Source organism: Triturus cristatus, chromosome 10, assembly GCF_964204655.1.
Source record: "Triturus cristatus chromosome 10, aTriCri1.1, whole genome shotgun sequence".
In the NCBI taxonomy this organism is placed as follows: domain Eukaryota; kingdom Metazoa; phylum Chordata; class Amphibia; order Caudata; family Salamandridae; genus Triturus; species Triturus cristatus.
This window is the reverse complement of record NC_140593.1, coordinates 559582759-559596262: the sequence shown is the minus strand read 5'-3', so window position 1 is coordinate 559596262 and position 13504 is coordinate 559582759. Positions and strand designations below refer to the sequence as shown.

Below are 13504 nucleotides of genomic sequence, written 5' to 3'. Positions count from 1 at the left end.
AGCAGCCTCAGTATCGCGGCGCTTACCTAGCAAGAAAAAGCCCTGTGCTTTCCAGCTTAAGTAGCCTCGAGCGTGCAAGGTGGCCAGGCAGCAACTAGGCTGTCAACCACAATGGCGTCCCAAAGCGGCGCTTCCTCCCCCAAGATGGCTCCCGCCCCAAGAGCCCAAGAAAGCAGCTAAAGACCCGCTCAACAGCGGTGCAATCTCCAATTAGAGTGTGGGTGTATCCTAACTCAAACCCCACCAGAAAAACGGGACCCTTCGAAAAAAAAATTTAAAAGGTGCAAATTAATTAATTATTTTCGCATTTAAAAAAGCGCTATACTTGCGCTAGTAACAGCATATAAATTCTAACATGAGCAGCCTCAGTATCGCGGCGCTTACCTAGCAAATAACTGATTATCTATCAGGAGACTTCAGATATATTCAAAACAGATACGGGAAGACAATAGGGCTGTCTAATGAGTCATGTCCAGTTTGAAGTGCATATTCAGCCCTCCCCAAGTTAATTAACCTCTGCGGGTTGATTAGGAAATCTGATCTGAAGGGCCGGTTGCCAAAGCATTTATGGCATTTTTAGGTCTCGCTAGCTTAGCACATGCGCAGTCTCGATGGCGAGATTTAACGTTTTGGGGATTTTTTAGTAAAGGGCTTTACGCCCCGCCCCTCTTTCCCATTGGCCGGCGTCACCATTTATGCTAAACGGCGGCCAGACATTGGGAAAGAGCTGTTGGTGACGTTTTCGCTCTGCTTTTTCTGCCGTCCCACTTGGACGGCCTCGCCTGCTTTCCTTCTGAAGTAAAAGGTTTCTTATCTTTATGGGGCCAAACACATGGCCCCATAAAGATAAGAAACCTTTTAGCAGGCAAGGCCGTCCAAGTGGGACGGCAGAAAAAGGCAAAACAAAAACATCATGGCGAGCGCTTGTTACAGTTATGTTCAACTTTGAGATCTTCTCCGGGCGAGTTCAGCATCGCGCCTAACTTCTTTTTAAAAAAAATAGTTTTGATTATATGTTGCCCTGCGCCTTGCTGACTGTCCTGGCTGAATGCTGCGTAGACTTCAGGACATTCACTTTATTCAAACTGGTTTCTTGGTTCGAAGTCGAACCTGCGCTTTCGTGACCTTTGCGCCTCGCAGTCATTAATTGGGAAGCCGGAAACACGTCACCGTGCAGGAGCAGCGGCTTCAAGCGGTATTTTTAATAAACTTGTTCACATGAGCTCAATCATATTTTTTAATCGACCACTGATGTATGCGATGCAGACCGTGTGCAACTGTCTTGAGCTCTTTGCGTAACACGTAATATTTGCATTTCCGGGGTAAAAAAAACAGGTGAATTCAGTGATTTGGGAATGTCCTGTCTGCAGCGGATGAAACAGGTCACTAGCGTAAGCCACACAAATGTGTATTTTGGGGTGTAGTGAAGGCGAGTGCCCCTCCTTGAGTTTGTTCAAATGCCCCTGTCTCCGTCCGGCTGGGTGTGCCCAGGGGCTGGCATAGAGCTCTCCATGAAGTGACACAACCGCCTCGTTTTCATCTTGGGAGCTCGCGTGGGCACCTCGAAAAGCCCCCCCCCCCCCCCCAGACAGACATCAGACCGGCAATTATCCGCCCCCGGGTAGGTGCATCTGTCCGCATCCCTCGCCGCAGCCCCCTTGTTCCCCGATTTAATCCCGGCTGCTTTCTTTTTAAAATCCGGCCCAGAGAGGGCTTCTGAAAAAGTCAAAAGGAAAAAAATACAAACATCATTACGGGATCCCTGCGTCTGTCGTCGTCGTCTTTTAAAGCAAAGGGGCTATTGTTGGGAGACGTCTGCAGACTGTGTCCAGGAAACTGCCTTTTCCCAAAATACACCAGAATAGCGGGCTTTATTTGGACAAACGGGCCGGATATTTGCGAAGAGTGTATACATATTTATTTTACACTCCAGGGGAACACTTGTTCTAGTGTGTATCGTGTTTACAGCATGCCGCTACCTGCGGTTTATAGTAAAAAAACAAAGCGAAGCTGCGACATTCAGGACAATGCACTTTTCATCTCAGCCCGGCTTTTTTTTAAAGTTTCCAGCTGTAATATTTTCTGCGCGACAGCCATGAATTCCTCGGCTCCGTGGTGTTTGAAGCTTTGTGCTGAATTAATAACTTTTTTTTTTTTAACTTTTTCAAGAACAAAAATGTACTGTTATTCCAAATCTGTCGACAGTTATCTCTGTGAATTGTCTTGTGAACAATTACACAAGATGCATACGTGATGCGAGGTCCGGGTTGTGTTTGCGCTCTGGCAGGTATTGGGGGATTTATAAATAGAAGGTGGTAAAATTACGCAACACGCTGCCTTTTTGCAAACTGCACTGGCCTTCGAATACTTTGTTAAAATATGCACCCTATGAGTCAGCCTTTCTCCTCTAAATGTGAAAGCCTCTGGGTTCACTGCAGCCAGTCGAAACTCCACCATTTTTAAATAAATCACACATGGAGATTGGAAACCGTTTTTTTTTTAGCTCAACACACACATACGCATGGACACGCACACAATGGTGCAAACACGCGTGCACAGACATACAGAGAAACACACTCGCATGCATATAGACACATGCACACAATAGCACGCACTCTCACATAAACGCAGGCACGTGCGAGCACACACACAAACATACATGTTTTGCAAAAACACTCCCACAGAAAATGATAAACACCCACAGGCACCGATTCACACGGAAACAGTAACAAACACACACGCACGCACCCACCCACAGATTCACTCAAACACTTAAACAAACCGATGTCCCTTCAACCTTTTCTAACTGAGACACACAGACCTTCCCAGAAGAAATGAACGTGAAAACGGACAGACACGCACAAGGACACAACACACAGAGACACACTGTCAGGCACATAGGCTCAAGCGCACATGTACACAAGCACACATGTCCAGCTGCACAACCCCAACTCCAGGAACAACTTATCCCTGGCTTTTATGTTTCCGACCCATCCTCCTGTTACTAGGAAGTGCATTTCTATCTACGACACATCTTGAAAGGTCCCTGTGACATGATGCAGCTGGCGTCACTGTTGGAGCATGTGTGGGTGTGTCTCCATGTCCCACCACTCATGCCTCCAGGGTCACCAGGTCATGTGTATGTTACCCACCTGTGTGCCACTGCTCTTATGTAATTAATGCCCATCTCTGCTGGTACAAGGCTTCTAGACCATATACACAACCAAACATAAGGCACACACCACACCCCTGACCGCTCTAGGCCAAACCGTGACATTGTGAACACACAGCTCTAACCCTCTAATTTCAAAGTGCTGCAGACCAGCACCACGTATGTCTTTGTAGCGCCAAATGAACGTCCTCCGTTTGATCTGACATGATTTATATATTTATGTTTTTGTATTATTACACAGCTGCCCACTCACCTTGCACCACACGTACAGTGCACACTCATCTGTCACAGAGAAGAACGTGAAAGACCCTATTAATGAAAGAGTGGAAGATAATAGGAGGAGCTGGGGGTGAGGAGGGTCTGTAGTTACCTGCTCCCAAAGGAGAGCAAAAAAGCCCCCCCCCCCGAACTAACACTACAAACCAGGACGCCACACCACACCCAATCTCGCAGAGTCTGGGTAGAAAGGGTCGCAGCCACTCGTTTAAAGGGGACATCACTTTAGCCCCCCTCGTCCTCAGAGCCATGCTTTTTCTGAGCTCCGAGTCCTTGAAAGTTGGAAATCGCTCAGAGACTGCAGTCTTCACTTGGATAACAAGTAGTTGCAATGCAATAGGTCTCGCATTTACGCGAGTTTGAGCTATTGACGTTGCACATAACAATGCCTTTCATTTTTGTTTTCGTTTTTAAAACATAAATAAAACCCATTGTCATTTACAATGCCAATAGCTTAAACTTGCGTAAATGCGAGACCTATTGCATTGCAAATGCTTGTTGAAATTTACAACGGTTTGCACGAGTATGCCTGAGTAGTCAAAACAGTCACAGGATTACTCCTAGAAAAGCGTAATAATTTTTCATTTAACGCATATCTGAATGCATTTCTGCATGTATAAATACACACAGTGTACATTTATGCACGTGAAAATGTTTTACAGTGCAATTGTACTTAACTTTTTTTCTCTGCACCGAAAATAGTTTTTGTCATGCTCAAAAGCAAGATTAACATATCAAAAGGTACACAAATGAAGGCCGGAATGCGAAACAAATCAAACATTCACCCCCAGTCAAGAGATCTGGGTTACATCCATCATTATTTTGCTCACCATGCCATTCCAGTTTAGGCCCAGCCATATATAAATCGATCTTGACCCTGCTCCTCATGGGAGCAGTCAAGCCTGAACTGCCAAGCCAGGTCCTCTCTCTGGACCAGAAACTAGCATCCTGGGACCAGTTTCGGGGTATCACCCCTCATCAGCCAGGCTAGCATGAATCCAGCGGCAGAGTGAGCCCGGAACCCACGTCTGGGCAGTTCCAGTGCACTTAGGGCGAGAAAGAAAATGACAGAAATGATGGATGGAATGCGGAACAAACCAAATATTCATCCCCAGTCAAAAAATGTGGGTTAAGTCCATAGTTCTTTTGCTCACCATGCCACCCCAGTTTAGACCCAGCCATATGCAAATCAGTCTCGACCCTGCTCCTCATGGGAACATTCCAGTCCAAACTGCCAAGCCAGGTCTTACCTGGACCAGAAAAAAGCATCCTGGGACCGGTTTCAGTGTATTACGATGGGTTTTAACCCAAATCTGTGACTGGAGGTGAATGTTTGATTTGCTCAGCATTCCATCCATCCATCTGTTCTTTTTAAGATTAAGGTAGCTGCAAAAGTATAATACCCAATTAACAGAGTAAAAAAATGGGGTTGAGTAAGAGAAATTACGCCCACTTCACTTGCTTTTTTGTAATATGTTAAACTGAACTATGAGAATGGTTTGCAAATGATATAATATTAGATGCAATAGTGCATAAATATTACAACACTTCGTTAAATTGCTGGTGTGTACTGGTTTCAGTTTTAAAATTTTCGTCGGAAATGTGTGATACACTATCTAGGTCACCTTTGCAGAAGTAGCTATGGAGATGGGGAAGTCGAAATACATAAACCGGCACACACACATACATACTCGCACACCCATCTACATGCACTCTCACTCACACCCATACATTCATAAGTGCACATACATACACCCACCATTCACAAGCACATACACACCATTCACAGAATGCACGCACTAAGACAAATTCATACATGCACACAACTACACACAAAACAAAAAGAACAAAAAACAGAGGCGGGAAGGAAAACTTAGTGATTCTTGGAGGACTGGGATTGTTGCCTCCACTTTATTATGGGTCAGCCAACGAGGGAAGGTGACAGGCCCTTACTAGTCACAGAGTGGAATGGGGTCGGTGAGACTGCTGATCCCACCCCACTCTGTGATGAGGCGTCAATGATGGACAGTCAGCCCTGGGCACTTCAGGTCCTAAAAAATAAGCACCCAGGTCGGAGTCTATTTGTGACACACCCCTCTCGTCATAATGGGGATGACCACTACGCGCTTTGCCGGGCTGAGGAGGTCACGCCCACAGGGCTGTGAAATCTTCAGTCCGGAAAAGTTCAGCTCAGGTGCCTGCACATTTAGGGCATGTACAGTGCCTAGTTATCTGACCTGAACATCTGAAGAGTATCTATCAGGCTGACCTTTGCTCCACTGGCTCCTCCACGCATGTAGACGGGCTGTGCCTGGCAGACGAGTTTGACAATTTATTAACCCAAAAGCATCGTCTTTTCATCAAGAGGACCATACTGTAACTGACAGGGTGTACACCTACATTCCAAACTTCACTCTGGCGTGCAGCATAGAACAGACGACCTCAAATCTAGACCACTGTCCTGCTTGACCAGATGGTACAATGTTATACGAAGGCCTCAGAAACTGAATACCAGGCCCCCTAAGAGCGCAGAGAGTATTGCTGTTTATTCCACGAATGCTGGCAGTGGCACCCATAATCTTTTCAATGATGTCAAAGGTGAGGCGATGCATTGGGGACATTTCCGTTCCAAGATGGCCTCTCATTTAGAACCTGTTGCCGCATTAGACTTTGGTAGTTGTTATGAGAACCATAAATGTCTCAGCAAGTGCAACGTTGCAGAGTTGTATACCAGAATGACATGACGTCTGCAGTTTCAGTAGGTGCTTGTGGCTCTGTTCCGAATGGTGTGTCACACAGGGTCTGCAGACAGTGCACAAAAGCCCACATGGGCAGTGACAGCACAGCCTGATTTGGACCATGGTGCAAACATCTTCCCCATTAGTTGTGATCACAGAGATGGACTGGTTTGTTTTTCCAAATTCTACAGTAAACAGGTAGAACTTCATACGCTCTGACAAACTGTTCCAAATATGAATGTTGTGTGGGCTGATTCAAATATGATTTTCTTAAAACAAGCACTAACAGAGTAGGGCTGACCTATTTTTCATATCAAAACCAAAGGGAATGATGGACGGAGTGTTGAACATTGCAAGCACTCACCCCCAGTCAACTGATCTGGGTTTAATCCATCACCGTTCTTTCGCCCACTCTGCCACCCCAGTTCAGACATGGCCATATGCAAATCAGTCTGACCCTGTGCCTCATGGGAACAGTCCAGCCCCAACTGCCAAGACATGTCCTCCCTGGACTGGAAACAAGCCTCCGTCCATCATTTCCTTTGGTTTTTGCTTTGTTCGCCATAAGTTGCAGGGTATGCTCAGACGTGAGTCCCTTGCTCACTTTGCCACTGGATTCAAGCAAGCCTGGCTGAAGACGGCTGAAATGCCAGAAACCTGTCCTAAGAAGCTTGCTCCATTACCTACACCAGCGGTTCTTAACCTTTTGACTTCTGTGGACCCCAACTTAATCATTACTGGAACCCGGCAGCCCCACTGAATCAGTTCAATTCAAATAACTTTATTCGGTTTAGTTAGACCATAAAAGTATAAAAGCAATCATAAGACTTATATAAAACATCAGTATACAGTGATCTAATAATAAATAATGATGTAAAAAATCATGCAGACAAATAAGGTCCATAAAACATCACATAAAAATTGGTGGTCCTCTGCTTTATGGCACGTTCAAGTTATAAAGCAGAAAGAATACAGAGCTTAAAGGTGGGCAAAATTTGCAGATAAGTGAAAGCCGATCTACAGTAGCAAATGTTTGCCTCCATAAGAAAGGGCAATATATAACGTTCCCTCAACAGCATATACAATTTACATTAAATATAAAGTAGTTTGTTGTGATTGATCATCACAGGGAGATAGAGGTAGGTGGGAAAATAGGAACCCTGTGACGGAAAAGCAGCCACTGAATGATTATTGGAATCCGAGGACCCCACTGCATAATTACTGGAAGCCAAGGACTCCGACCTCAGCATTTTCAATTATTTGAATTGCAAAACAATACGCAAAAACAAGCATTCACCAAACAAGATACAAAAGATTCAATATTTTATTTAATTCATAAACAAATCTTTAACAAAAATCTAAATATTAATGGGAAGGTTGAAGCTTTTCTAAATTCAATTGAGGCCACTCATGAGCCATAATATGTCCTGTTTGATGCACTTGCACTGCTCCCATGACACAATCTGAGGATATTGACTTAAGTTTTAGTCTCCAATTTCAAATACTTAGAAAGTTTAAAATTTTCCAATTCTATATGTGGCTTCTTTATTTATATACACTTTATTAATTTGTTATTATCTACTTTCCTAAGCAGTCACGGACCCCCAGGGTTCACTGGAACATTGACCGACACCAACTGAAAGGTGCAAATATGACACGTGCACTAGCAAATGCAAAACGTTAGTTTGTACTAGCTAGTCAGCACAAACTTTTTTGCACTGCGGAGCTGGTGAAAATAACTACAAAATTGTAATGGCACAAGAGTGTTTGACACCTGTAAATTTTATTAAAGAAAATGCACGTTTCACGTATTTGCACACACCAAGTGCCCATGAGTGCTTGGCCGCTGTCCTGGACTGACCAAACAGTCATGCGCACTTTGCATTTTCCACACCAGGCTGCATTACACAGCCTGGTGGAGAACATGCCCAGACCCCTAGTCCCCGTTTGAGCGCTGATCCACAGCGCTCAGACCAATCACAACGATGCAATGCAGCATTGTGATTGGCTTTGGGGAGCCTGTGTGCGTCCGGAATCTTCAGGAACGAAGGAAGAGTTAAGGAGGCGGCCGCGGCTCAAGGGGGTACATTTTTTTGTTTTTTATTAAAAATATTTTGACTTGCACATCTTACCATTGAAGCATCATCTTTGCTTTGGTCATACTGAAGGAGAACTGTACATTGTTCATTACAAGACTCCATGTCTTCCCGTATCAAGTACAGCCGTGCTAACTCCAGCATCACCTAATAAGACAATTAACCAAATCGAATTAACTTGCAATATAATCAGTCATGTTCTAATGTTAATTTAAAAAAACGTGCGATTGTGTTCCCTTTCAACGAAGTGTTTTTGCTACAGTTGAAAAGCCCAAAGCGTGTCATTAAGTTCAGAAGGTTATGTAAGTTACTGGTTGATAATTCAGCACCTTGAGACTCTTCACTTGAATACTAGCCAGGCATCATTGTGGATCTGACATCGGCTTTTTATCACATATTTAATATCGCACAGAATTCTAGACTAATGCAGGAAGTTTTCAGCCCCAATAGCCTCAGATGTCCCCTTGCCGTATGATGTGCTGATGCTGTGAACTTCACAACCGTGTTCTATGTATTCAACCACCTGTCATGTAGAGCAAAAACATTTAAATGAAAGGTATCCAGAACTGCACCTAAGAACTAGTGGCGTAGCCAGACCTTTTGCCACCAGTGACAGTAGGGCTTTTGCTGCCCCACGACGATTGCAGGTGAGGTGGGGGGGTCTGGCGATGGTCTCTGCATCAGCCGTGCCGCAACAGCACAGTTAAGAGCAAGGGGGGAGTTGGGGGTGGGTTGGGGCGTGCCACCACTGCCCCCAAAGCTCAGGCTGCCCCCCCCCCTTGCTATGCCACCACTAAGAACGGGAGGACATGAGGTGGAACCAAACACAACACTTTCACATTCAGTCTGAAACCCAAGAAGCACAAAAGAAGGATTGTATTTCGTAAAGTTTCCTTGAGTGGAGGACGTGACATTGCCCTAAGGAGAGAGTCATTCACATGCAGAAAGAGAAAATACTCCAGATGGTGGAGATGAGACACCACTAGTGTCATCACTCTGGTAAAAACTCTAGGAGCTGACTTCAGACCAAAATGCAGAGCTGCAAATTGATCATGATCATTCCTCGATACTAAAGTAATGTTTGAACAGTTGGTAGATGGTAATGTGGAAGTAAGCATCTGTGAGTCTAGAGACACTAGCCACTTCTGCTCCTGCAGTGCTTGTAATGACTGCTGAATTATTAGAATCTTGAATTTCTCTGATTTGAATAAGAGATTTCAAACTTAAATGAAGTTGTCCCCTTTTCTTGGGTAACAGAAGATACTTTGATTAACCCTTGCACTTTTTCAACAAGGGTGCCAGCTCTATGTCAACCTTTGCCAAAAGAGAAATAACCTTCATAACCTTACAGTATCACCCCCCCCCCCCCCCTTATACTAAGCATACCTTATCCTATGCAATCATCTCTCCAAACTCCTCCGAGACACATTTGCTACACCATGATTTTATATCTGTTCAGCAATAGAACCACAGCATGTCTTCAGAACCTCCAGACAACACTTTTCAAAATATTGTTGTGTAGTTCCTGTAAAACCTATATAGGATCTGCACGTTTAGACAACATACACTGCGGGTATGTTGGCCTGTATAACAGCTAGCTCACAGTGCCACTAGAAACTCCTCTTACCAAGGAGAGAATAGTTCTTGGCAACTATGGAACATGACAACCCTGATCCCTCAAGACCATGGAAACAGTGCAATACTTTTCGCTCAGTCACTTGTGCTCACTTTGTCTCAGAGAGAAACTCAGGATAAAAGATAGATGTTTTTCAAAAAACATTTATTGAACATTCGTCATTCTATTGTACAATAGGTGTGCTGGAACAACCACTAGACAGAAACAGATATAAATGATTAGAAGCACTAAAAATGTAAAAGAATGGTAGATTTCTACCATCTAGCTATAACCACGAATACAGGCAAGTATATAAAATACATGATAATAAAATTTGTACTCCTACAATGCTTCCCTAACTAGATGTCCCTAAGTGTATCTAGCATGTATGTAGGTGTTAAGCCAAGAATCCCTCTAGGATAAAGTCAACACCTTTACCTGAAGTGAGACACTGTGGGACCCAGTCTTGGTCTCGAGTTGGACACCCCGCAAGGGATGCTAGACCACTGCGAGATGGAGTATCTGCATGCAGGAAGAGACAAGTTACTTACCTGTAACTATAGTTCTCCAGTATTGGAAGCTTTCATAAATTCACATGCTTGAATCATTACTCGTCATCATTATGGGAGTCCCCGTATTTAAAAATAGTAGTAATAGACTAAGTAGAAGTAATAGTACACTGATAGGTATGGACTAGAAAGGCCTAGGCCTCTCAGTTATTTAACCTATCATGATCATTATTAAAATAAAAGCAAAGTTCTGCTTCAACCAATCAGCATCCAGTCACCCTCTAGAACTCTCCAGAGAGAAGGTCAGCACCTCAGATTTCCGAGCACAAGTGCTAACCCAATTATGCCCTGGGGAAGAGGGTGGCTCTCATGTGAATCTATGAAAGCTTCCAATACTCGAGAACTATAGTTACATGTAAGTAACTTGTTTCTTACTCCAGTATTGGAACTTTCATAGATTCACATGCTTGAATCAGAATAGCAAGCAGTTGGCAGCATATTTACCATAGACTTTAGAGCTTAACCAAAACACATATCAGTAAGACTTTCAAGTATTCATCAAATATTATACTAGATGATAATAATAGACATCATTAATAGAAAACTCCTGCAAACTGCAGCATGGTAAACGGTAAAACATGTGGAAATGTGATACAGAAGAAGAGGTAAGAGGGTAGACAGGGGTGGCTCACCTTAATGGAACATATGACGAAGTACTGCTTTACCAACGGCTGTGTCATTTAGTATTGCTGAGTCCAGGCAGTAGTGTCGGGTGAATAAGTGTCTATTCTTCCACGTTGCAGCCCTGTAAATGTCTGGAAGCGATACTCCAGCAAATAAAGCTGCAGACATCGACACCGCCCTTGTGGAATGGGCTCAGACTCTTGCGGATAGAGGTATTCCTGCTTTGTGATGACAACATTTTATGGCACTCGCAATCCATCTAGATATACTATGTTTGGAGAGCGGAAAACCTTTCCTTGTTGCACTGTATGAAACAAACAATTGAGATGTCATGCAGAAAGGTTGTGTAGTATGTAGATAAAATTTCAAGCAAACGCCTGACATCCATTGACTGCAGAGCCCTCTCTGCCGATGTCGTTGGATTTGGGAAGAAAATTTTAAGTACCACAAGTTCCTTCAGGTGGAAATCAGAGGGAACCTTGGGAATGAACTTCGGATTTGTGCGTAGCAGAACTCCATCCGTTTTAAATTGCAAAAAGGGTTCCTCTATTACAAAGACTGAATCTCACTGACCCTTCTAGCAGATGTCAAGGCAAAGAGCAGAGCCAATTTCCAAGACAGGAACTTTATATCTGCTGGGTGAATTGGTTTGAACAGGGGTTTCATTAACTGCGAGAGGACAGTGTTCAATTGCCATGTTGGAGGTGAAGGTCTTACCGGAGGAAACATTCGAAAAAGTCCTTTGAGAAATTCTCTTATAACTCTACAGGACCAGAGAGGTGGAGAAGAAGGTGATCTTCTATATTAGGAAATGGCCGCTAAATGAACCTTTATCGAACTATGAGCCAAGCCAGATCTCGCGTCTCGCGAGCTGTAAAAGGTAAGGTAAGATTTGTTAAGAAGAAGACGACAGTGGGTTTATGTTCTCTTGATGACACCAGATGCAGAAACGCCTCCATTTGAGGTGGCAAGTCTTGTTGGTACTATCCGCCCGCGCCCTGGCTAGTACATCTCTGCACTCACTAGAAATGTTCAGGTGTTGGAATTCATTGTATTCAGGAGGCATGCAGACAAATGCAAGCTCTTGAGATCTGGGTGAAGTATCTGGCCCTGGTTCATGGTCAGAAGATTGGGAAATACTGGTAGTCGGCGGTGTGGGTAGAAGAAGCAGTTCTGTGCACCACTGTTGGCATGGCCACGCCGGAGCGAGGAGTATCAACTTGCATGGTACGGTTCTTATCTGCATCAGAACTCTTGGGAGAAGAGGAATGGGAGGAAAGGCATAGGCAAAGATGTTGGACCATTCAATTGAAAAGGCATTCCCCCCATGACCCCTGTTGGGGATGCCAACTTTCATAGTACCCGCATTTGCGGTTCTGGCGAGTTGCAAACCGGTCCAATTCCGGCTTGTCCCAGATCCAAAATATGTCCTGTAGCGTTTGATAGTGAATCGGCTATTCGGGACACAATGTTGTCAACCTGTTTGGAGTGTCAGCAATCGTGTTCTGACGTCCCAGAACATGCTCTGCCTACAAGCGGATTCCATAAAATCTGAGCCTCTCTGGAGAGATGGAGCGACTTCCTGCCGCCTTGCTTGTTGACGTAGTGCATCGTAGTGGTATTGTCCGTCCAGACTAAGATGAGTTGCGAATTCTGGGATGAAATGCCTGTAAAGCTAGATGCACAGCTTTCAGTTCTAGCACGTTTATGTGGGATTGAGTTTGATTCCACTTGCAACGTACTTGGAGTTCCTCGAGGTAAGCTCCCCATTCCTCTAAGGACGCATCCGTCGTAACCACTAGTGGAGCAGCTACTCGTTGCAAGAGAAACCCCACTGACAGATGGTTCTTGTCTATCCGCCACCCTAGGGATTTTACCAGGCGTGGAGTTACGCGGACGATGTCGTCGAAGGATCCTCTTGATTGGACTCACTGCTTGTCCAGCTCTTCTTGAATTGGGAGCATCTTGAGACGGCAGAAAATAACTAGTGGTATGCACAGCAACATCATTCCCAAAAGGGATTTGTAAAGTCAGACCGAAGGAGACTTTTCTTTTGATGGAATTTGCCAAATTGAGAAGACGCTGTTTATGCTCTTCCGCAGGACTTGCCTTTAAGGAGACTGTGTCTAAGGGCCTCATGTAGGTAGCCAAATACCGGTCGGTAACGGCCGATTTTCGGTAAATATGCCGTTACCGACCGGTATTCAGACAAGTGAGATGTAGGAGTCCAAAAACCACTTTTCGGTAAATATGAGGCGGTAAATACCGATTCATAGTTACCGAATTCTAAAATACCGATTCATATTTACCGAATACATTATTAACGAATCGGTAAATATGAAGTGGTAAATATGAAGTGGTAAAAATTTAAAATGACATGTAGGAGCAGTCGGTAATTAAGAAATCCAGGAAAA

The 13504-nt window shown here is 44.2% G+C and overlaps 1 protein-coding gene across 1 annotated transcript in view; it reads right to left on the bottom strand.

Moving 5' to 3' along the window:
- Positions 1–13504, bottom strand: part of LOC146789728 (tetratricopeptide repeat protein 21B-like) — a 330277-nt gene that overhangs the window by 175326 nt on the left and 141447 nt on the right. Inside the window, exons 14-15 of the mRNA XM_085631188.1 lie at positions 8319–8429; positions 5686–5759 (exon numbers count right to left, since the gene is read on the bottom strand). Of these exons, the coding sequence (XP_085487314.1) occupies positions 5686–5759; positions 8319–8429 (185 nt within the window). The remainder of the gene's footprint in view (positions 1–5685; positions 5760–8318; positions 8430–13504) is intronic.